General features: G+C 47.0%; 1 protein-coding gene and 1 non-coding gene across 2 annotated transcripts in view; one reads left to right on the top strand and one right to left on the bottom strand.

Moving 5' to 3' along the window:
• LOC142559151 (uncharacterized) overlaps positions 1–22,195 on the top strand; it is a 282,617-nt gene that overhangs the window by 81,628 nt on the left and 178,794 nt on the right. The window contains exon 3 of the mRNA XM_075670830.1: positions 13,695–13,822. Within this exon, the coding sequence (XP_075526945.1) occupies positions 13,695–13,822 (128 nt within the window). The remainder of the gene's footprint in view (positions 1–13,694; positions 13,823–22,195) is intronic.
• On the bottom strand, positions 11,529–11,717 carry LOC142567632 (U2 spliceosomal RNA). The gene has a single exon (XR_012825195.1). It is a non-coding gene; the product is annotated as a U2 spliceosomal RNA (small nuclear RNA).

Raw genomic sequence — 22,195 nt, 5'->3', positions numbered from 1 at the left:
ACAATTTGAACGGCGATCTTGAATTAGTGGTGTCACAAATTGAGACTGTGGAGGCGGGAAGGCGGTTCCATTCAGTGGCTGTTCTTGGCAAAAAGGAAGAATGGCACATCAATTTTGTGCTATGGTCGATGCGAGACGAGAACTTGGTGTGGTGAAAAGATTTTCTTTACGAGAAGGGTTAAAGTAGCATATTCTATGAAAAAGACAGAGACGAACGTACTTGCGACGCAACCAAAGGTCAGGTAGACCTAGTGCTCTTTTCATGGACGTGACGCTAGAATGGCTTGAATAATTTGGGAGAATAAAATGGACGGCGCGGTTCTCAGTGCTTTCTGAATGCTTTCAAGGGAAATGGCAAGATTGGCATGAGCAGGGTTCCACATGCATTGTTGTTGCGGAGAACGCCAGCTTTTCTACCTGAAAGGACATGAAATGCTTTCGTATTTAAAATGCAATGCATAAACACATTGATCAATGCGGAGACTTGTACACGTTACCCAGATATATGCATCAATGCGTTCACCACCCTTCAGTCGTCGATTTAACACCTTTCTTCGAGCAAAGTCACACCTTATGTGTGGGTACACCCTTATAATAGGGTGTTTTGGCCGGAAAGGGTGCTGAAAGGGTGTAGGCATGGGTGTAAATGACGAAAACACCTCTTTTAACACCCATAAGAATGTTATACAGTTGCATAAAAATGTGTATACAGTTGCACAAACGAAGTGTGAATCAAATCCAGTTTCACCAAACTTCTTCGGAAGCGCGAACGTTCATCGTGCAACTTACCCTCGCACAGCCTACGACACAAGCACCGCTGAAAGCGCTCGAAACCGTTGAGCGCCTCGCCGGCGCCTCTGTTTGCAGGACTACTGTCAGCACACGTTGTGAAGGCAACAGGCTACGGGCCGGAGAACGTTGATTATAAAACACTAAGTTGTAGTCTTTGGTTTGGTAATTTAATGATTCGATTTCCATCTCCAGTGATTCCTGGCCGTCCGCGCACAACTTTCGCCGTGGTCAACTTGTCGAAGCGTTGACTCCCGCTTTTACTTTCTCCTTGTTTTGCTGATCGTCTTGAATTTTCATCTCCCCCCCCCCCTTCCCCGTGTTCTCCCTTGAGTTCGCCGTATATGGGCTTCGTTCATGTATATTTCGCGGCGAATATCGCGCTCACTTGTGCAGAACCTTCTCAATTATAAATCCATCTGTAGCATCGAAAGGGGTGCACACGACGTAGGCGAATTCAATGACTGACGTCGTGCTGTGCTTTAAAGTGACACTAAAGGGAAAAAATGATTTCTTCTGTATCAGTAAATTACCCATCTACAATATCAAAAGCACCACTCTTACCACGATAAGACGCTTGGTAAGCCAGAAAAAGCGCAATAACGAACGACGGGTGCCGACAGCGCCTTGAAATTGCCGCACCAGCTCACTGTGACGTCAAGGATTTTCACAGCATCTTCTAGCGCCTAGCTAATTCTTTAGCAGTAGAGACAGACAACATTGTGCCCTACAGGACCAAAAGACTGTGCGTGGTGAGTTTTGGGACCTTTTGCTGAGCCAAAGTGGCCCAAATACGAGAACGTACTTTGAGATCCGTGATGTGACAGTGACGTGCCGGTGTTGAGGATTCGCTCCTCAACTCTGGGCCGTCCAGCAAGTACACGATGCCGCCAGGAAACTCAACCTCCCGGTTCCATCGTGGGAAATGCCTACTCCATGAGAGCCCAAAGCTCTCGTGGTGTGCAGGACCTTGAATAAAGTTGATTTCCTTCCTTCCTTCGGCGCGAAGCTCAAGAACTGAAACTCGGACCTTCATTTTCTGTTCTAATAATCAACTTAATATTTCAAAATCAGCGACAACATAGCTTTAAAAGCCTAACACGGCGTCTCGAAGCGCAAGCGGCCACGAGAGACGATTGGAAGATACTGGCATGCTCTCGCTTTTATATGCATACTTGTTGGTATGCCACATGTCGCGCGCGAAATACAGCGTTAAAATTCCCGATTCGCGCGTCCCATTGATGCGCGCGTGGCCTAACGAAAAGCGGCGCGCGTGCCCACGCTTTCCCGCTCTTTTTGAGAATGCAGGCGCGGGACCCATATTAACAAACTGTTCTTGCGCTAGAATTGTTCGAAGAAAAAAATTCCCGCCAATCCTGATGCTCGACATATTATTAGCGAAGGTAGCCAGCCAACGACAAATATGTCTTACGAAAGAAAAGCTGTGTGAAAATGACTCCGGGGGCCAAATTCGCAAAGGTTATTGTTCGTGAAAACGCTTCAAGATTGGTCGGCGACCTTCGCGGATAACGTGCTCGCTGTCGCTATTGCACGACTTTTGTGTTGTTTTGTGAATACTGCTGAATAGGGGCCCTGGAGCCGAATTCACGAAGCTTTTCTTTCGTAAGTGATATTTGCCATTGGCCGGTCGCCTCCGCTAATAATATGTCCAGCATCAGGATTGACTCTAATTTACTCTTACGAACATTTACAGCGCAATAGCTTTTTCTAAATACAGGCCTGGTCTCTTAGAAAGGTTAAAAGTCTCTTCGTTGTTCGGGTCGGGATGCACAGTTGTCGCTAGTCCATGAGCCAAGTACACATCGTAGGTCAAGGAAAAACTAATAGGATGATGTATACGGAACAACGGTCATCTTGCGCTGCAGCTAATTCATGCGTCACTTCTATCGGCTGGATAATACAAAACAAATCCCTTCGAAGCCTATGTTGGAAAGAGTTTGTACTTAACTGTGGACATGAATATGCGCTGTAGAAGTTTGCACCGCACATGTTAGCAATATTGAACGGTGATTGCTAGCGACGTTAGGGGGAGGAGATTTATGTATTGGGGTCACCATACCGTGGTTCACATATACGCTATTCTCACTCATCTGTAAGAGAGCCGTCCTATTGTGATTTCCCAACAATTACATTTAAGCGTAGTGAGACAGTACATCTGCAAGACCTAAGAAAGGCATTCGGTAGTTCACCTGGACCAAGATTCTTTTGAGGTATTGAAGCCATCAAAGAAGATTTGTATGCCGCGGGCAATAATTAAAATTTTTTGCCATATCTGTTGGTAAAGTCCAAGTTATCTCTGCCTATTAATCATCTAGGACAGCTGGGGAGGAAAAGACAGTGTTGAAATGCTATTAAAAAGATATGCTTTGTCCGCAGTGTTATGAATAATGACGCCGTCATTTGCGAAAGAGCAAGCAGAGGCATTATGCTTTCTGCTTTTTTTTTTAAATGTAGTTGAAGAAGGCTTTTCAGTTGTCTTTGATGAGAAGGTGCAAATATTGGAGAACGGACGAGATTTCATTCAGCGGTTGTTGCTTTAAGTTTGCTGAGCCTTTCAGGTCACCTATTCCTTTACAACGCGCAGTAGGGGCCCTTAGTTCCTTCTGCATGAGTCTTTGGAATTTTTTTTTACTGAACTACGGTGATTTTTTTTTTCGTTTGTCCTGTTTGTTAACATCCCGGCAATAACAAAAAAACGGACGCATAGTTGCAATATGTTTTTGCTAATTATAAGCATAACATTTGCATTATAACATTCGGCAAGCGTTTCAAGGACGACGGCATAACTCATAATCACCTGATTTTTTTTATAGTTAGCCTTGGCATAATTATAGGTTCGCCGTCGGGTGCTATCATTATTTTTCTTCACGTTCCAGAATCATTTCACGAAGAATGGCTTTGGGATCACTTAAGCCGACTATGAGTGTAATAGACAAAACATTGTCTGGCCTGTCCAAAAAAAAAAAAGACTAAGACCTAATTCCATTTTTCTGATTCATTTAAGGTTAGGTTAGGGTAAGGAAATTTATAAAATGTGTTACTTCTGTGTTCACTGCCCGTGTCTCTCCGTAGCACGGATGCTGCTGCGTGCAATGAAAGTCTGGAAGATGAAAGTCCACTCTGAAAGTAAAATAGCCTCGTTCAAGTGCTTTAGCCAAAGCAGCAAATTTATACAGGACAACCCTTGTACTTGAACGAGGGTGGTAGTAAGAGCAATATTCATTGTTCTTTATTTCATATGCTATGTGATAACGAAAGGGGCCAGTTCAGTGTATTGAACGGGAAATTTCAATGCAAGATTTTATTCTTTTTTCGATAACCCCCATAGATAATAGCGAATGGAAAAAAAATCCTTCATGGTTCGATAACGTCCGAATTTGGGCTTATTGGTTGCACGTTACGAATTTTGAACACCGCAACACAAGAAAAGTACCATGGAGAAGAAGAAGCACATAGCGTTGTTTCCGACAACTTCTTCATTAAGAAACCCACACGTATAAATACGAGAAGAATAAACGAAATGAAACGATTGCGTTACAATGTCATACCACTCCCACCGTTCAGGCCGAGATGCCTTAACTTCTTAATGGGTAGCGGCAGTGACATCATGCGTTACGATGAAGAGCTTAAGCGACAAATCTCAATTGCTTCAATGATTTTCCCAGTCAACTTATTGCAGTGCCTGTGAAAAATCATCGTGCGCTTAAAATTTGAGCCATACTGCTAGCAGTGACTAATCTATTTTCTTGTTTCCTTTCTATCTGAGATTTCCCTCGTGCTTACTTAGCCCATTGCTAACGCTCCACCTAGTTTGCGCAGTGTAACTACCACTTGCCGCGGGATAGCGAAATGTCATATGCTACCCCATATGCACATGCCACTTTAATGTTACGATGCCTGCGATGCTTAATTTTTTGCTAAACTATTTTTGCAATACGAAGCACCCAATATGAGAGGTGCCGAAATAATCACCTTGGCATTAGTGCCCTATGCCATCTTTAGGATGTGGGCGATTCCCATGAAAATGCGAAGTGACAGCTTGTCTTTTTTTCTTTTCTTTTTTTTTCTTTCTACTCTAATTTAACTTTTCTTCCGATTCCTTCCGCGACAGACACTAATACCCTAGTTACACGGGTAGCTTAACCGCGGTTAAACTTAACCGTGGTTAACTCGTTCAACCGTGGTTAACACGAACCGTAGTCCGCCAGAGTAACATGGGCTATCCCGATCCCGGTTTATGGTCTGATGCTGCGTCACGTGATCTCTTGCGTACAGGCTTCATTTTGAATAAGTTTAATTAGAAATGTCATTAAAGTGGTACAAAGATGTTATTTGTCAGCAAAACAATTGTCATATTTGAGAGTTTTAACGTGTAAGACTGCGTTTTGCACGTGCAGGTTATTTATTTTCGATACTCCTGCTTTCAGTTGTGAGCGTGCCTGGTGGGCATACAAATATATAAAAAGTCAGAATTGAGGGTCACAAATGTGTAATTATAAAATAAAATTAAGTCCACTGACCTAGAAGGTAAAAAAATATTCTTAATGAACAAATGAATGTTTCAACTAACAAACATTGGTTACATAATTAAAAGGAGTTCAACTTTAAGCGAATGCACTTTGGAACTATGCGCTTGCATTTACAAAAAAAAAGAATATAAAAGGAAGAAAAGGCAGTGCTTTCAGGTGTTGATGTATGAACACTGCGATTTCACATTGCACAAATTATCACAAAAAAGTACATGCTAAAAATACTGAAGTTATTGGTTTAAAAGCAGCGCCATCAAACTGGACAAGAAAGTGAAACGCACGCAAACACGCAGCGTTTGTGTGTGTCTCACTTTGATGGCGCTGTTCTTAAATTTTGAAATTCGTGCGTAGCCGTCGTCTCTGTGTAGAGGCGCGCGTTTAGACTACTTGAGCGCAGAGCGGCCAGATTGTCTTCCCGAATGGGTATCAGTGCCTCAGTTGTCGCGCCAGGCCAAATGATACGTTTGTGGAAGATATCTGGGAAGCGCCAGCACTGCACCCGAGAGAAGTACCGTCCGCCATTTTGCCCGTTTTTGAAACGCCGGTTACACTTAACCGAGGTTGCCAAGCTCGGTTGGCGGTCAACCGCGGTTAGCGGCCTAACCGCTGTTTCGCTTGCCGGGTAACCGCGCTAACCGCGTTTAGCGATAACCGCGGTTACGTTAACCGCGGATAAAGTCGCCCGTGTAACAGGGGTATAGCAGGCAGTCAGAGCAACATGCAAACTGCTATCTTGCTATCTGAGAACTGGAGGCTTTTTTATACACGTGCGCACATGATCAATAAAAAAATGTGATTTTGTTTAAGTGCATTTATAAGGCAGAGGTGGACTAGGCTGCAGTTTACTGACTTAGAACGGGCAGAACAAATGGGAATGCAGCCTTTCTAGACCTCATTTTATACATCCAAGAAAGGTGCTCATTAGATGGCGTTAGTTCTATGCGCAAAACACTTAGCTTCTAATTACGGGTCGGCGCTGATTAGAGATTATCGTTTACACATACATCGTGCTTTTCTATCCTTGTATTGTGTTCCGAAACTGAAGCTTCAAGACGCTTTAGTGCGGCAACCATCATTGAATAATTTGCCATTTGTGGAGAAGCCGGTGACAATAATTTGCCAATATTTCGAAGTACATTCGTATAAACTATTCAATAACAAATGACAGAGCTATTAACGTTCAACAGTCTGGGAGGTTGTGGTGAGCTGTCCCTCATTTGCCAAGAAATGCGGAAAATTTATCAAACTAAAATTTCAAAGACGAACTTTTGTGACAGGGGCAATTGAGGCCACTGACTCGTGGAAACACTTTTATAGGCGCGCCTTACATGCACGAGTTTATTAAATGCGATTATTTACACCTCGGTGAAAACACCGGTGCATTTCTGTGCATTCATTTTCTGACCACTGCATACTTTTAACACTTTGTCACCGTGGCAACCTTTTCAATATTATGGTGCTTGTATTGCTTTCTCGCAAAACATTACACTTTGAACATAACGTGGCCTCTGTGCTGTACTACTAGTATTTGCACCTGTAGGTCACTTGCCTATAGAGCGCGGGAGCGGAGCAGTCACTCACGTGTTTGCATTGCCTACTATGGGCCCCAGGCTTGACACAGCCTTCTTTGAGCATAAGCCGACAAGTGAGCAGGCCGTCGGAGCTTCCACATCTTGCTCTGCAGTTTTCCTTGCACGGCTCCCATTTATCAACGGTCCCTCCCTATGTTTGGCGGGCCTTTCAATACTCTTCAACCTTAAATGCTCAGACAAGCCGAGCACTGAAGGCGTGACTTTTTACTTCGTGGAGCCTGTATCACAAAACAGCACCCGTTTTTGCTGCGCAACGAAATGTGCGGCAAGCATAATCCTGCAATCAGGCAGAACTGGCTTCAGTAACAAGGTCCACGACGAACTTTTCGCTCTGTAAGGAAGGGTGCGGCTGATGCTGATGATGAACTTAATATTTGTGAAGGCAGGTCACCCGCTAAAGACTACCCGCTATTATTTTAAGAACGAGAGCATGTGGATTGCGTTCTAGATGCTCTCGGCTCAGTGGCCCGACTAGATGGCACGACACACACTTCGGAGCATAGAGCGCCTGCTCTCTGGACGAGTGCGCAATACGCTCTACATATGCATGTGTTCTCTCTAATTCGCTTTTTCTCAGAGATCATTGCCATGCGTTCAATACGCCAACATCTTCTTGATATCGCTGCAATAAAACTAGGAGTATCTTAATGGTAGCCTACAGCCTGTGCCACTCCTGGTTCTTCACTGGAATGAAAATGTAGCAATCGGGCCGTATAGATGATATGTCGCAGGGCCAGACATGTTTTTTTTTTCTGGTTTTCATAACCATAAAGTTTGAGCAAAGTATGAGTCGAGAAGCGAAGGCTTTAGTAACCCCGAAAGCCAGGGGAGCTGCAAATGGAGTTACACAGGCCAAATGTTTGAGGCCCCTTATCTCGCGTATTCGTCGATTAATGATGTCCAGTTTGGTGCCTTTGGTACTAGTGACAATGTACCTTAAGTCCTTAAGCACTTTTTTCAAGCGTTGCCAATGGGTGGGATGACTTTCAGAACCAGCCGCCAACCACTTCACCACCATGATATCCTGCTTTTTTATGGCGTAACTGAGTACAATTCGTATTTTACAGACAGTGTCCACGTTTTCGCTATGCCCAGAAGGTCACCTCAATGCCACATAATGCCACCCGCCATGCTAGCTTTGTGGCTATGGCGTCGTGCTGCTCAGCTTGAGGTCGCGGGCTTCATCCTGGTCCCTGCGGCCGCATTTCGATTGGAAAAAATCCGAAAATGCTCGTGTACTTAGGTTCATCTTAAAGAACGCCAGGTGGCAAAATTAATCTGGAGTCTCCCGCTACGGCCTGCCTCATTATCAGATGATGGTTTTGGTATGTAAAACTGCAGAATTTATTTAACAAATCAAGCCACCAGAACTCGGTATTGTAAAGCAAGCTCTACTATTTGGGCTTAAAGTGAGCCATAGGCAGTTCACGTAATATTTCGATAACACATTAGTGTCCACTCCCAGCTCAACACATATGCTATTCAGTCATAGTCGAAACGTTTGCATCATGTTTGGTTATCCTAGCAGCTGTGAGACGGAGGACGGCCGACAGAAACGTAGCAGGACGCAGGCCTGGTGTCGTGGCCCTGCGACGTTTCTTTAGTGCCTCTGTAGTGCGGTCGTCGAATGAATCTCGAAGTCTCTGCACTAGCACATCGCCGTCATTGCGCGGCGCTTTGTCGCATCGACAAGGGCAAGGGAGCTTCCAATGCCATGCAGCGTTTAGCCTCGCAGGCTGCGGACCTGCCTTGGTCGATGACGAGGCGAAAGGCGATCCGTCATCGCGGCGCGCTTCCGGCCGCCAGTGCCCCCCACGCACGCACCGCTGCCCACGGCACGCAATCACGGCCGCCGAAAGTGCGCTCGCCATCCAAGACGTGTCGCCCGCACACGAGCACCCACAAAGACGTCAGCGAGCGCTGTTCATGAGCGAGGAGGAGAAATTCAGTGCACACGTTTGAATATCTATTCCGCTCAGCACCCCCTTAGCCTCGAGTATCCAAAACTTAGCCTCGAACAGCCGAGTGAGATAACGTCATTTATTCTTTAGTCGGCGATTCTAGTGATGGAGGGAACGGTGCCCACTGTTTAAAGAAAAAAAAATCGTGGGGCCGCAACATTCATATGGAGACGGATTCCCAGCGAAGCTGTTTAGGCTGCATATATGGGCTGTATTCATGAGCTGCATACATTAGGAAATTATACATTTTTTTCATACGGAACCACACTACGCCGAGATAAGCACCGCGGCGGTCGGCGCACCTCCCATGCAACCGCTGCTGCGGCCGCGCGGGCACCTCCGATACCCGTGACGTTATAACCGCAGACGCACAGGCCACGTGCACAGGCTCTGTTGTCACACTATTTCCTCCTCTCCCCTACACGTTTCCATTGCTGCAGCGCCGTCGCCACACTCGCTCCTCCTCTCCCCTACCCGTCTCCAGTGCCGTCGCCACGCTATTCCCCCTCTGTCCTACCCGTTTCCATTGCTGCAGCGCCGTCGGCAAACGCTGTCCCCTCTCCCCTATCTGTCTCCATTGGTCCAGCGCTGTCGCCAGAATCTTTCCTCCTCTCCCCTACCCCTCTCCATTGCGGCAGCGCCGTCGCCAACACGCTTTCGCCCTATCCCCTACCCGTCTCCATTGCTTCAGTGCCGTTGCCACACTATTCCCCTCTCTCCTGCCCGTTTCCATTGCTGCAGCGCCGTCGCCACACTCGCCCCCTCCTCCTCAACCCGTCTCCATTGCGGCAGCGCCGTCAGCAAACGCTTTCCCCCTGTCCCCTATCCGCCTCCATTGCTGCAGCGCCGCCACCACACTCGCTCCCCCTCTCCCCAGCCCGTCTCCATTGCTGTAGCGCCGTCAGCAAATGCTCTTCCCCTCTACCCTACTCGTCTCCATTGCTGCAGCGCCGTTGCCACACTATTTCCCCCTCTACCCTACCCGTCTCCATTGCTTCAGCGCTGTGGACACACTCTTTCCTCCTCTTCCCTACCCCTCTCCATTGCTGCAGCGCCGTCGCCACACTCTTTCTCGCTCTCGCCTACCCGTCTCCATTGCTGTAGCACCGGCACCTCCGACGCGCGTGACGTTGTAACCACAGAAGCGCAGACCACGTGCACAGGCGCCATCGCCACATACTTTCCCCCTCTCCCCCAGATGGTCATCTGCGCGAGCATTCCTGTCCACGATACGGACGCAAGCCGCTAGTGTAGCTTCTCTGGTAACGCACGCGGGGGATGCATACGGGGGCTAGAGGTAAACAGCTTCACTGTAAAAAAAATTTCTCGAGCTCGCGATCTACGAGTTGTCAGAAATATAAGGCGTATTACTGACACCTACTGTACCCTAACAGGCAAGCCAGTCTATTTTGTTGGCTGATGTGCTAGCATTTCTGCTAACTTCTGATTCCGCATTGTGACGCAGCCATATTTTCGTAGAGAGAAAGTATAAGAAACTCTGAGAAAAAAGTTCGGCCTCCTCTCCAGACAGAGAGAGTGTTTACACATAATATCAAGGAAGCAAAACGAACAAACAAATGTCATGCAGAAGCGGCAGCTTGCTTAACCGTCACGTTGGTGTGCGTGTTTTTTTTTTCTTTCTTCTTTTTTGTCTATACTGTAGGAGCACCTAATGTAGTTTTCTGTTTGTGCCACCATAAAATGTACACATTTCGAGCGTCTCGCATTCGTGCAAGTCAAGAGCGCGTTACTCCCAGACGATACTTCAGCGGCAAGGAACGAGCTTCTTGCTCCAAACACGTACTAACAACGCTTATGTACTTTAGGAAACAGACTGAAGACACATTCTTTATTCCCTGCGCTTTATTAGGTAATATTGAGCCATGAAAAACTCCCGGCCAACTGAAGGGTAAGCCATGATCTCAAGCATGAGCCAAAGACAGTCTTTCATTTCCTGCCTCGCAAAAGATTTCGAAGAGGCTGCCAAGAATGCTATAACCTGTGATAACCATAAGGATATGTCTCCTCGAAATAAATAAATCCGCTTGTCGAAACGTTGGCTCCTGCTTTCACCGTGTTCTCGTTTTCTTCATGACCTGTGATTGACATTTATTTGACCACTGGTTACCGCCTTCGGAAAGGAACCCCATGAGGGCACTTAGCCACCTTCCACGTAATCCATGTATTGACCTGTCCGCATCAACACAAATTCTAAGCCAGGAGCACCCAAAATAGCGATCTTTCTCAGCACAGCGAATCCGCCTGCGGCTAAATACCTCGTTCTATTTATTGACTGCCATGCCGACAGCGTTCTATACGAATATGCACCGGTGTTGGAATGATGAGCGCCTCCTCGCTACTTGTACAGCTTAGCCAACATGGGGAGATTGAGCAGGCTGTGTGCAAACATAGCGATTCAACAGACGCGATATATTAGTTACGCAGGCTCTCCGTGCCCTTCAGGCGGTATACTCGAAGCATCAAGATGTGCTAGCCCTTTGTAGGATGCTGTGCCGGGAATAAGAGTAGGCAGGCGTTGTGCTCGTTCCGGTGGCAGTTGCCAGCCTGCTCCTTGGTTTCTTTTTACAGCGAAGCTGTATATGGCTATTTCCAGTGGATCGATGTCCGTAGACCAAAAACTGTGGGCCGATTTCAAAGATAGTGCAATAGTGGGCCGAGCCGCGGCGGAGGTGAAGCAGACTTCAGGTACTCCGCCAACTTGCAAAAATAAGTTTAATATATCGGGTTCAAATACAACCCGTATCAGATATTAGGCTGATAAGAACAGATTTTATTCGAATGTTGAGGACAAACAGAACAGCGAGAGTGACAAGAAAAAAAAGGGAATGAAAAAGAAAGATACATAGAAGTCCAGGAAACCCGGAGAAAGTGAATGAGGTTGAGCCTAACCCTATGGATGAACCGCCAGTCCGCGAACCGGATGCAAGAATCCGTGTACATTAAGTGCGAAGTGGCGGGATAAGCGGCCACACACTGCAGGACCTTGACCTGGTTCGGTTTGTCATGGGTTTGTCAGATTTCGATGGTAAAATGATACATGCATGCCATCAGATGTGAATAATGTTTCTTTCATCACACAAATTCATTTGAAATATTCATGACTGGTACATTTATTTTCGCGTGAGAGCACTGGGGATAAAAATCATTTGATCAAATTCAAGTAAACCGCAGCTCCGCGCTTAACCGAGCTTACGTGGCGTGCACTTAGGTTCGTCTTTGTCACGGCAATACGCTTATTGAGCAAAGCACGCTTTACAGTTGGAGCTTTACGCATGTGCGATGTTTTCCCACTATCAATGCCTTGCTGAGGTGAAGCACGCTTCACAGGCTCCAAAGGACTGTATGCGCGCTTTTCAACGTGCACGCTGCACATTGCTGCAAGATTTGAAAGGTTATGAACACCGTTAACACCACAGGAAGTAAATCAGTTGCTGATAGTAGTATTTCCAACCGTCGCTACTAATTTTAATAAACAAAATAGGAACATCTAAAACAGCTTTCGCAACAGTTTCGAAGGGAACAATTGTTTTAAGATAGCTAAACGTGTGCAACCACAAAGAGAAAAACGGGCTTGATTTCTTTTTTCTGATTCCAAGTTAAGGTGCCGTAGTCTAAGTATTCATCCTTTACAACACATTTCATTTCTTATCATCCATCCCATCGAGCGGGGGCGGGACGGGGGATCATCAGCTGCAATCATGGCGGCTCCCGCTCGACGGAATCAACGGAATATTACAGAAGCACGGGTATGTGCCAGTCATTGAGAAAGGGCAAATAAGGTAAACATAAAATGAAATAAATAAAACTATATATACAAGGATTGTCTCAGTTAACGTTAGCAAACTGAGTGAAAAATGAAATTGTACGATATGCTGCTATGGAACCTGTTAGGTTTGCTCATTAGTTCTCTTCCGCCGCTGGGATAAGTTTTTCTGCTAATTCCCGGCAAATCAGAGAAAGTAATTTTACCAAGTTCATATTTACGAATTAAGCGCGTTACTTCTGATAGGAAATCTGTTATTGTGTCCTAAAAACGCTCCATTTAATCGTTTTCAGCGCGCTATGTCCTGCGTAACTATTTTTTGCCGCGACTTGTAACGTGCGAAACACGAGAAGTGCCGCGTGATTGCGCGCCCGGTGGGCCACGGCACCAGTTGCCCCAAAAGTTAATTGACGGAACAAACTGCCCTCGTTCCTTGATACGGCAACCGCTACAATGAGTACCGCGCAATGTGTGGCAACATAGGAGACGACCAAGGTATCCGGAGCGAGTATCAAGGTGTCACGATGTGCTGCACCCACGTGATCACCGTCTGCGTCACGACGTCACGTCACATACACCTTGTGGTGAACGATACCGGAACGGTTAGTTCAAAACTATATGATAAATTATTTCGGCCCCTCATATGCTTGCCAGTACTCTTTCTCGGGTTTCCCGGTCCCGAGCCTTCACTTAATGCAAGAAATTTAAAGTAGAAAATGTCGTGTCAGCGCTCCTTTAACTCTCGCCACCGTCAGAACTAATCTATCTGAGCTTGTCGTCGGAAGAGTTGAAGCTGCTTTACCGTACCTCACGCTCCTGGACACATATTCAGGACAGGAGGGTGAGAAAAGAGTCATTCAAAATTGTCACATTATATTTACTTGTGTGATGCTGGTTAACGACCAAAAAGCTTCATAAAAGGAATCAGTATGCAATAGTGACGCTGCGTATTGTCTAGTGCTCACTTAACTAAAAGACAGTCACTAAACATTTTCCTGTACTGACTTTTCTTTTTCAGACTGTTTGGTCCTCTTCCGAGCGCAGTACGCCGTCATCCAAAGCACTGACTTGGACAAAAAATACCTGGAGTGTCCTAAGCTGACCATCCTCTTCGAGGCACCGGCAGACACAACGCCCACTGTGCAGGTAGGGTCTCCTGTCTTTGTTACGTGTCCTGTTTGAATAATATTACTCGGAAGTATAAAAAAAAACTACTGTTGTTGATTAATTTCTGTCACAGTTGTGTAGCTACTTGTATGTTTAAACAAAGGTGGCAAAGTCGCAAAAAAAGAAAGAAAATGCCAGCCAGTATTTAAATCTGCAAATTCAATATTTTCTGTGTCCTCGGCGTGCGACCGCATGCATTACTGTTGCTCGTGCATTATGAATACACCATTCTCACACAGCGCTCCTCATCTAATAATTGGAAACATACGAGAGGTGAAAAAACAGAGCACCTAGAGACCTAAACTGCTTATTTTCAACTTGTATAAATACCTGAGCGAAATTCAGAAAAAGAGTTAACGCGTGCTGACAATTTCACAAAATTTAAAGCTTTAGGATACTAAAATTAAGTGTTTCAAGATGAGCTGTCCAAATGTTCAGCAGACGAAGAGGGTGGAGCGAACAACAAGTGGATGTTGCGGCAGAAAGTGATCGCATTCTCTGCAATAGTTACTTCTAAATAATTTGGAACGTCAACATTTTCAATGCACTCTCCAAATCGGTCTCAGAATTACCTCCCGTTTTTTCCGTGGCAGCGCTTTTACTTGTCATGAGAATGGTGCATGCAGAAATGGTTGTAGAGAGAGGGTAATTCAAATGCCAAGATGACGCCTGCTTTTCACTGACGTACTAAGAATGTAGGATCATGTGGCATAGGAGGAGATACGGTTCTATGTTCTACCGAAGGTGAACTGCAGCCTCTGAAACGCGCTGGGCGCGCGCAGAAGCGCGCCTTGGAGAGCCCCACCTTCGTCGGCTACCGTTCGGCACGGCCAAGACGCACGCCCCACGGAAGTAGACGGAGACGGGGCTGTTCACTAAGCAGTTCAGGCTGTTCACTCAGACTCTGGCGCTCTCGCTTCTTTTGAGCTAGCTTCGCGGAACACGTCCGCAATTAAGGACTGTTCATCGGCCACTATGTCGTCTCTGTCATCCACTCGGCGTCACGTTATGGCACGCCCTCACTTCGGCGCCCTGAACTTCAGCTCGAGAAACTCGTGCTCAACTTCTTTGGAAATCAGATGCGCAGTTTCCTCATACCAGCACTTCTGTCTGTTCTCTCTCACATTACATGTCCGCCCTCCTGTTCACGAGTTCAGAATACATTTTTCGTGTGGTCAAGTCGCCGCTAGCGCGACGCACGAGTGACAATTTTCTGCAAGTAAAATTGTCCGCTACGTCATCAATTGTTGATACAGCCAGCATGCCGATAGCAGGCACTGCAGTGGTTGTTTCTGACACTGAATTTCAATGGTCTGGACTTCTTAGACCATGACACCCGCATCATGTATCGCGAGCGCGAGATCAGCACTCATTTCCTGGCGAGGTGTAGCTGGCGCCTGCTTAAACAGGAAGCACGATGAGTTCTTGCGTTCCGCCTTTACCGGAATGCGACTGCTGCAGCGAGAAATAGAACCGGCGGCCTCGTGTTCTGCACAGGAATACCATAGCCATAGCCAAAAACTGTACGCTGACAATTCTTTCAGTGAGGTTTAACGTCCGGTTTGTAGCTTAATGCAGATTGCCTCAGAGCAACGCACGTTTTGACAAGACAAAAGAGAAAGACAGGGGCAGCGCGGACTTATTTTGAGCTTGCGAGGGGGCATGTAACAGACACTTAAAGCACGGCAAATGATCAGTTTAAAGTAAAATAATTTTTCTATTGATGATAAGTCCACGTTAGAAGACCAAACCCGGGTTAAATGTTGTCATAAGCATGAATACATGAAGGCCTTGGCCACTATGTCAGTTGGTCTTTATCTCTTCTAACTATAAGGCCCCGCAGGCATAATGCTGGTGATGTGGGTTTGGTCCCCACCTGCGGCAAGTTATCTTTTCGTCCACTTTAATCTTCCCGTACGTTATTTTTTCTACATTTCAATTCAACATAAAACTTATATTATTTGTGCTTTCTTTGTGTTCCTTGTTTGTTACTTCACAAAAGTCTGTGCTTCACAAAAGATCGGTCCCCTTAGATCGCCTTATATTTTTCAATTGTTTCATAGAGAAACATGCACGGACAAACAACATGAGTGTTTCTCCAGCGCAGGACCCTTTGTTTTCTTCTTCTTCTTCCTTGGACGATTACACTATATCGTGTAAAGCTTGTAGGAGTGATGATTACTCACCATCGTCTTCCAAATGGTTATGTGCTGTTATTTCTTTGAAGTGAATATATATATATATATATATATATATATATATATATATATATATATATCGCCTAGTCTGGTGATCTCTGCTTGAGTGCTCCTTTACAGCGTGCAAGTGAATTCTGAAATTCTTAGGCCTTGTTCAATAACGTGCCCATCGAGAGAGATACAGAAATCACCGGAAGTTGTCAAAAAAAGACGTTGCGAATAACGTTTTCAGCGGCGGAGCACTGACACAAAAAAAAACGTGGTTGGCGACGACGCGAAAAAAGCTTGGGCACGCGAAAAAGCAGCAAGGCGAATTGATATTTCGCGAAAAAAAAATTGGAGACGGCATTAGGGCGCCCAGCGAGATTAAATTTCTGCCGTGTTTGCGCCACTGGAATGCTAGCAACAGGAAGCCGCGGCAAGCCGCAGCACCACCCTTGCATGGCCCACCTCCCGCTGTCGTACTTCTCGCGTACCGTCGCCTCAGACAGGCTTCGGCGAAGGCGTGCGAAATTTCTCTCGAATGCAGCCATGCTCCACCCCCAACTGCGATCTAGTATTTCCTGAAATAGGAAGGAGCACGTCTCCGTAGCTGAACGAAACGCTCCCTTTAACCTATACTTCTTTATTCCCACTCGCCTCGCAAGTTCCGCGGTCGTTATAATACTGAATTTCTTCTGAAGTATTCACCTTAGCGCAAACGTAAAATTAGATGTCCGTAATGTTTTGAATATATCCGGCGTTCTTACTCGGAAGCTTGCTTTCGAGTTCGTGTGAGCTCATGAACTCAGATTCCCCATGCCACTGCATCATGATGGCTGTATTGCAGCACTGCGCGGCGCACTGAGAATGCACTTGCACAATCACTTCACAACGCTTTGACACGAGCTTCGACGCGAAAGGCATCGATTGGTGGCGCTGTTCTCATTCCTATCGTACAAAAGTCGCCTTCCTTGTGAACAGCCCAGTCCGTGCATACAAGCCCGTTTTTCTAGTCTTGCGAATGCTCCCGAAGCTCGGTTCCTGTTCAGTATGCTTCTCTTGTGCAAGTGCGGTCATCAATGGACCATCGCCACGTCGTACATATCCTTCTCACGATGATCACCGTCATAAGCACCGACCCTTCGAAACCAAGCCAATGAGGAAACGCTGCTGAGCAAGAGAAGCTTTTCGTTTATATGTGATTCTCAAAGCTAGGTTGGTTCCCATGAAACTCGATGCGGTGAGGCCCAATCACTCTTAAATGCTTCTTGCGATTCGCACATATGGTGGTTCTTGCTTGTCTTGTCTTCCTGGGTACTTTGGCTTCCCGCATACAAGTGTTGAATCCCTTCAGTAGTGGACCAGCTCGCTCAACTGAAAGGCACTTCGCCGGCATTTTTTTTTTTTTTTTGGCATCACCCTCAGCGCACAAGGCTATGATGCGCTGTTTGTTCATACGCGGCATGTTTAAGTGCCCTGCGATCGCGGGGTCCAATCGATCATGTCAGGTGCCTTTTTTGTTTTAATTTTCCGAAGGCTTTCTTTAGGATGCAGAGACAATAATTGCGTATCAATAGGAAGTTCGAATCTGCTGAATTACATGTTTTCTTTAGAATTTTCTAGGACTTTCTTATTGGAAATTTGGCTTCGAGTTAAAACTTGCAAACTTTGCTAGTTACTTCTTACCAATTATGCAATTAAGTAAACTGCAAAAATATATTGTGAAGTGCTCCATGCAAGAGCTAACAGCAGGCATTTGGTCGCATCCTCCTAGCTTGCTTCGTCATATCTTTAAAACATGGCTGCAGTTAGCTGGGTCATCCTGTATACCGTATGTCCAGTGTCCGAAGTACTCCACTTCTGCGCCTGTAGCGGATGCCCGCCAGGTACTTTGAACGTGGCCTAGAACAAAGACGGTCCGCGAAAGTGTAACTATAGGGGCGTGAAGTTTAGAAGGGGCCAAGCTGAAGATTATATGAACGATGGCTCATGGACAACACATTTCATAAGCCACTCTTCTAGAGTCTGCAAGAAACGGACCTCTGTGCCTATATGTAATTTCATTCCGACTTGATGCCTACGTTATGCAACCCAGGCTATTTTAAAGAGGCTGTTCGTAAAAGCAAATGCCAGCTTTTTGTGATGTTTGTTCTATCATTAGCGAAAGCGCCCGGCCAATGGGAAACATCACTTCCGAACGAAAAGCTTATTAGTTATTAGTTCGGGGTTCACTGCATACATAATGTATATTTCTGCTGCACCGTCAAACCAAAGTTTCACCTCCAAACAAAGAAGGGAACCACGATTGCATGTCGGTTGCGAGAAAGACGCTAGGTTTTCAGCATGAAGGGGGTGTCGCAAGTTAATTTTCAGCTTGGAGTTACCTACTGTGGCACTTTACCATTTAGAAAGCTTTTGAAGCGAATCAGCTGGGGAAAGAGCGGTAAAATGTTGAACAGGAAAGTGTTCATAAAGAACACCAACCTCAGATTGCAATGGGACGCAGCTGTTAGAAAGCCGCAAAATTTTAAACGGGAAAGAGAACGCGAACCCCAGATAACAATGAGACACAGCTGTTACAAGAAAAAGAAAAGAAGGAAAGATACTTTTAAAGTGTCTACTAAACACTACGGGCTACGGATACCACGTGTTCTTGGTATTTTTTATAGGCCGACACTTATCTGTTTCCGAATTTTGCTTTAAAGGAGAGAAGTGTGGTTTGATTCGTTCTAGCTAAATATCCTTTTTTCGCACAACACATCTTCTGGTGGTTCCTCAACACATGAGCGCGCGGATGCTTGTCGCGAAGGAAAGGGGCGAAACAATCAGACACGGCGGCGCTTGCGCTTTCATGCGCTTATTTGCCGGAGGCCTTAGCCTGCGTGAGCGGCGCGCCGACGTGCCTGGAATAAACATGAGCCCCGGAGTCTCACGGGTTGCCCTCCAGTGTCAATGTTTGTTGATCACTCATAGGCAGAGATCTGCGCCACTGCTGGCTGCTCCCCTGGGCACCGCAGCAGCCGGCAGCCTCTGTTTGCCTTTGTGCCGAATTATTTGCCTGCTGCGGGCGTCACCACGTAGTAGAAGCGCACGAAACACGAGCAGACTGCCTTCCCGCAGCCTCGTCGGTCGGCGGGCCCGGTGACTCTTTTCTACTGCGAAGAGCGAGTGCCGTCGGGCCTCGCCCACGGGCCGTGCCCTACCGATTCGTTGGGATTCTCCTCAGCGTCCCAGCTCGAGTGCTGCAAATGTGCCCACAGCACGCGAGAAAGCGCTGCGCGTTTCAAGGGACACGCACACACACACAAACGCTCGCATAGGAAGCATAGGAAGACGCAGGAGTGGCGGAAGAAGCAAAAAAAGTGCCCTCGTGCACATTGCCCCCTTCCCTCTACCGGATTTTTCTCGTTTTCCATTATAACGTTACGGTGTTCGAGAACAAGAAGTGCCCCCCTTTTCGCCGCGAATTTCTTTTGCATTTTTATCGCTCCCGTACGGCGGACCTCTGACACGAAAATGCGCGCAGAGTAAGCACACGCTCAGCCGTGACCGTGCGCCGGGATGCGCACGCAAACACCGTAAGCGGAACGAGCGGCACATACTGCGCGCGCCTCTCAGTGAAATTGGCGCACTCCGCGGCTGCATTGTTTCGGTTGCTTCTTCTTTCCGCGTGCCTCGTTTGACGCGAGTGGGTTTTAGCCGCCGTTGTCGGGGAAACGCTCCGGCAAACCTCCTTGGCGCTGCGTTATGCTCGACCTCAAGTCTTTCCGTTTACGTCACCTTTCTTTTCTTATTTCCTCTTTTTATCTCTTGTCAATAAGAAAGCGCTAGCGTTATCTAAATTGTGCGGGCGTGGCTAGATTTTCTCAGCCCTGGTGGGTGGTAATCAAGATGAGTAAACATCTTTTTAGCCACGCCGCTTCTGTCTGTTGACCCATTGCGGCAGATTAATAACAGGCACTCCTGACATAATTTTGACACCCCCTCTACTACCTGCATCTCCTACAGGAAAAAAAAATCTGGGGAAGCTTCGGACTAGTGGCGCGAAGCTGATGGCGCCACCTCGGTTATTCTTAGTTCGGCTAAGTTTATGCGCGGTTATGCTTGGAGACTCGGCCAAGTTTTCTTAGTGGTGTCGTCGTTCGCCACCAAAGAGCAATGAACACTCCGTCATTAAAGTATGTACAATGTGTTGTATCGATCTTCTGCAAGTCGCTGACATTTTGCTGATGCTTCACCCGCGCGATATTCCGGATTGGACCTAACTCGTGGCATCCGTCCTCGAGTAGGTTCTCGAGCTTCCTCTTCTTCGGCAGTATCGCTCTTCTTTTGTCGCCCCACCGTCCTCTCTCTCGCTTCGTCGAAGACCTGGCTGTTATGTCGGCGCGGCGGCGGAGCGGAGCTGCTCCCGTGGTGACGTCACGGCTTAGATATGCATCTGCGCATGCGCGGCCGTTGTGCGGCGAGGCAACGCTACGCTATGGTGGCTTGAACTTCTAGCCACCATAGCTACGGTGAAGCGGTGCCGTCGCGCGCGATGACGCTCGGCGACGTTTCGCTGCGCACGTTCGCCGGCCTAACCACCAGCTTTAACAGCGTCGCTGTTAAAAATCTACGATTGGCTTGCTTGCACACTTCACTTCTTCACTTCCATTCTCTGAGTAAACAGGCTAGTATTTCCTACTTCAACAGCGATAAACAAGCGTTGACAAAAAAGTGTAATGCCACAATTTATTTTTCTTCACTTTCCCCTTTTATCACTTTCATGACTGTTTTGTAAACCATGTATCGTGATGATTCATTTCAGAGCAGCTCTTATCATGTACGTATTACGCCACCTGTCCTTCCTCTTTCGTTCAACTGTAAGCCTAAACTTCGCCCACTGTTTTACAGGAAACACAAAACCGCAAATTTTCGCGTGAAGGTCCGAATTTAAAACAAGTTGGTGGCAGTCGCGTAGCTGCTTTTAGTAGCGCGACGTAAAATTGTAATATCGTGTTCTCGCGTGCTGCCGCGTCACGAGCTCGCGCATTGATTGCCGGAAGGAAAAAATGCAAAACCCTTGTGTACTTAGATGTAGGTGCACGTTAAGGAGCCCCACACGGTCAAAATTTATCCGGAATCCTACACTACGGAGTCCCTCATAATCTACAGGGCAGTTCAGGGACTGTAAACTCCACAATTAGATACAGTCTTATTTTCTGTACGTCGGGACAGAAAATGCAGACGTTTATAGTTGCCCATAAAAAAAAAACGAAGAGTAATAAGCACATATAGCTCCGCTCTAGTGCCCATTTCCAGTCACTGACCTCCCTCCTCCTCCCCCCGTTCCTTCTCCTCTTCTGCCGTTTCTGTCATCAAACGGTAATACAGTCGCCCTTTGACCGGCTCATGAGGCCGCGAAGCGTGCAAACTGCCCGAAAACATTTCCCGGCCTCAGAGCTTTCGCACAGCGCTGTCGGAGACACTCGTAGCGCGAGAGGCACAGGCGGAGTGGAGCGAGTCGGGGCTTGCCCGCAGGAATTAATCCAGCAGTGGTGCTGTCTAATGCGTCCCGGCGGAGCAGGGACCCAGGGGCCGTTGCCTCCTTTCTGTCTGGCCACGTCCATCGCTCACAGACTGTCCCACATGGCGCAATTGTGGGCCCCACGCGGTGGGGAGACGCTCGGACCGCGATTCGGCGTTTCGTGACCGCACTTGGGCGCTAGGTATATCTCACGCGCTGCGCCTGTCAGCGCGCGTCGCGCGCCCACGCGGATGGTCCACATACCTCACCAGCGCATCCCGCGTGATGGATACAGGGGGCGTTTTTGCCGAACCCGGAGGCACGCTGCTGCATTATCTTCTTCGAATCCATTTGAACCCGAATGAACTGGTTCACAAAGCTCCGAATCGGTTCTAAACGCTATATTTATTCAGCAGAGCTGAACATGAAACCAACCGAAACGCATGAACCCGAACTAAACCCGAAAAAGTTTCGGATTGACACCCTAGCAACACCACCGCATATGCCATAATTTTGCACAAAATTATGGCAGGGTGGCATACTTTATGAAAAAGAATGAAGTTGACAAGTACTGGCAAGTCATTGCAAGAAAGTGTAACCAGTGACGTTCGCGCCAGTGAGCAGTAGAGCATTGAGAAGTATGAACGTCTACCAAGTACAATTGCA

The sequence above is a fragment of the Dermacentor variabilis genome, chromosome 1 (assembly GCF_050947875.1).
Source record: "Dermacentor variabilis isolate Ectoservices chromosome 1, ASM5094787v1, whole genome shotgun sequence".
Classification (NCBI taxonomy): Eukaryota; Metazoa; Arthropoda; class Arachnida; order Ixodida; family Ixodidae; genus Dermacentor; species Dermacentor variabilis.
Note: the sequence above shows the minus strand (reverse complement) of the source record. Positions and strands in the feature narration are given on the sequence as shown.